Here is a 3,101-nt window from a genome sequence, read left to right as displayed (position 1 = left end):
AAAGACACCAAGTCAGTTCCAGGAGGGAAGTATTTCTGGAAGAGATCAGTGTAGGTTGGGTTAATGACAACGTACAACTCATAAAGATTGTAGAGATAATGCAACATATTCTTTGTCCTCTCTAGGAAATCCATCTGATCATGAAGTTCACTTCCTGATACAGGGGCATAGGAGACAGGAGATGGTGCTATGGATTGATGACTCTCTCCATTGTTAATCCAGCGGACATTAAAGACCATCGGGAGCTTGAGGTAACCACCGAGAATAACCCCCATTGGAAATGCAGGGTCTGTCAACATGAGGTCAAACTTGGCATCCTTGAGCTTCTTTATTAACACTTTATCCTGTAAAACTTCACTTGCCAAGCTCACCAAACTCTTATGGCTGTGTTTTAACATCAATGTAATCAAATTGTGTTGACAAAATGAGCGTATAAAAGTAGGATGGTCACGACAATCCATTACATCCTGCATCATTGTCACATAAAAGTCTGGGTCCAGGTCATCCAAGAGTGATGGAATATGAATGGAGGTATAAATGGATGAGTTATTGGTGATNCTGTCAACATGAGGTCAAACTTGGCATCCTTGAGCTTCTTTATTAACACTTTATCCTGTAAAACTTCACTTGCCAAGCTCACCAAACTCTTATGGCTGTGTTTTAACATCAATGTAATCAAATTGTGTTGACAAAATGAGCGTATAAAAGTAGGATGGTCACGACAGTCCAGTAACATCCTGCATCATTGTCACATAAAAGTCTGGGTCCAGGTCATCCAAGAGTGATGGAATATGAATGGAGGTATAAATGGATGAGTTATTGGTGATGAACCAGCTTTTGGTGGAGTGCAAAACGGTGATTTTGTGACCCCTGGAGTGAAGCTCTTCCAGAATAACCTTCATGTTGATCCAGTGGCTCCAATCATGAGGCAGCACCAGGATCTTACTGCCTTTACAGTAAGAGGATCTGAGCACCAGACAGCAGAGGACAGCCGGGAATCCAGAGACCGCCTTGGACATTTTCTGTAAAGAAAAACAAAAAGTCTTTTTTTAAGCCATGTAGATCTACATAAAATACAGAGTATTTTGTTTCAGGAAACATTAAAGACTGTTGACAGTTCTCTTACGAGAGGAATGTAAGAAAAATAATTGAACCCTGCCTTGGTCTTCACATGCTCAGGAGGATGTGAGGAAGAGAGGGCTTGTCCCTTCAGCCTGTCAGTTCCCACAACAACACAAAAAAAACCTGGTAAAAGGACATGCCCTGTCTGTGTGGCCCTGCCAAAACATGCACACTTATAAAGTCTCATCAAGTCATCGCCCAGTCAGGTGAGGAGTCCTCACCTGACTGGGCGATGACTTCATCACCTGGGCTCCCAAAATTATATAAAGCCAGAATAGTTTTAGTTTATGCCAACTTTTCAAATAAAAAACTAAGAAGAAGGGAAAAATGTCCTTGGTTGATCAAAAAATTTCAGATAGAAATCATTCCAGTAGTTCTATTTGATCTAAAACAAGAAAATGTTGATATGAATTTATGTCAGCCATTGAGACAAACCATCCAAAATGTTTGGATGAATTAAAATAACTAAACAATTTTTTTTCATCAACTTTATTGATATCTTTGACTTTTCCTTTTGTAGTCGTTTATCTCTACATAAAATCCAAAGGCTTGTAGAGTTTAGAAGCAAATATTTTCCAATTTTCTTGGAAAACAACAAAAAATACTGTATCCACTTTCAGAACTCCATATAAAACATGAACATTACTAATACATTTTTCACTCCGCTGCGCTGATAAGCTTCTGATGTTCATGTTTGTCTTCAGCTTGTGTATCTGTTGTACTCTAAATATGATGAAATATTGATTATACATTAGCAACCATGTAAAAAACAAAAGAGTAGTCAGAATCCAAACATATTTAATCCACTCAGATTAACATAAAAAGTGAAAATGAATATGAAGTTGTGTTTTCTTCAGGTAAACTGAAAAATCAAACCTGAATCTTGATGAGTCCAGTTCCAGATGTTTGCCTTGAGCTGCCGGTTGTCAGGCAGCAGGATTGTATTCGACACTTGCTTCACATTTCAAACCAGCAAGTCTGAGCTTGTGGGACAAAGTCCAATATGTGTACAAAAGGTAAGCTACAAAGATTTTGTTGCTTCTGCTGACATGGTGTTTCTTCTAATTACATAGCTTATCTTTATGCATTTACTGACATTTTCACTGCTCTCTGTTCTCATATGTCTGTTTTAAATTGGTGCACACAATTATGGCTATGCATTTAATGCCAGTTCACTGTGTGTAAACAGGAAAGGAGGCTTGATCTCTTCTGTTAATCAGTAACAAAATTACTAATACAGAAGAGACAGTAGTTCGTACTGTAATTTGAATTAATTTATGTTCCTGTGATGATGAGAACAAGAAATACCTTCAGAATACCTCTTGAAGAATCAAGTAATGTGGGTGAAAGAATTGCCACGCTCAAAAAAAGTATTAAATTCAACATCTTTAATTAGTTGTGGACAGAAAATCTTCCGCAATACATGTTTTGTAAGCAATTAGAATTTAAAATTTCAGATTTGACAAATAAGAATATGGCAAAAACACTTATGTTTGTTGCAGCAAGAGATCAGTTGCAAAAGCAATTCAATTTTCTCAATTCATATGTCCAGAAATAACATTTAAATACAGTTTGGATTAGTTTTATGCTCTTAACGCAACACTGAATATGAGGCAGAAATGTTGGTATATTGCACAGCTTGTTGTTTTTGGTTTAGCTACAAGCAGAAATCTGTAGCAAAATAGTATATTCATAAAAACGGAAGTAATTTCTAGATGAATTACTCTGGTTTGATCTTCTTGCTGGACCTCTTGCAGCAGAGTAACCTACAGACAAAGATGAAACCCCAGATTGAGGTTTCAGTTATGGCCAGTACAAAGACTGCCACATCCAGGCAGAAGTAGGAATACCAAGGCAGGCTGAAACCTGCGGACTGCAGGTGGGTGGCTCCTTTGTTCCTGATGACGTACTCTATCCAGAAGATCGATGTGTCCATTGAAGACATTGGTCGGTCACGGTGTAGCTGAGAGAGACGTTGG

At 38.0% G+C, this 3,101-nt stretch overlaps 2 protein-coding genes across 2 annotated transcripts in view; both read right to left on the bottom strand.

Moving 5' to 3' along the window:
- Nucleotides 1–2,529, bottom strand: part of LOC107833985 (UDP-glucuronosyltransferase 2B33-like) — a 7,130-nt gene extending 4,601 nt beyond the window's left edge. The window contains exons 1-3 of the mRNA XM_016664518.1: nucleotides 1,999–2,529; nucleotides 721–1,022; nucleotides 7–558 (exon numbers count right to left, since the gene is read on the bottom strand). Of these exons, the coding sequence (XP_016520004.1) occupies nucleotides 7–558; nucleotides 721–1,019 (851 nt within the window). The 5' untranslated portion in view covers nucleotides 1,020–1,022; nucleotides 1,999–2,529. The remainder of the gene's footprint in view (nucleotides 1–6; nucleotides 559–720; nucleotides 1,023–1,998) is intronic.
- The window catches only part of LOC103156670 (UDP-glucuronosyltransferase 2B31-like), a 12,128-nt gene continuing 11,553 nt past the window's right edge, over nucleotides 2,527–3,101 (bottom strand). Inside the window, exon 3 of the mRNA XM_016664524.1 lies at nucleotides 2,527–2,888. Within this exon, the coding sequence (XP_016520010.1) occupies nucleotides 2,843–2,888 (46 nt within the window). The 3' untranslated portion in view covers nucleotides 2,527–2,842. The remainder of the gene's footprint in view (nucleotides 2,889–3,101) is intronic.

Source organism: Poecilia formosa, unplaced genomic scaffold, assembly GCF_000485575.1.
Source record: "Poecilia formosa unplaced genomic scaffold, Poecilia_formosa-5.1.2 Scaffold492, whole genome shotgun sequence".
Taxonomy (NCBI): Eukaryota; Metazoa; Chordata; class Actinopteri; order Cyprinodontiformes; family Poeciliidae; genus Poecilia; species Poecilia formosa.
This window is presented reverse-complemented; position numbering and strand designations above follow the sequence as displayed.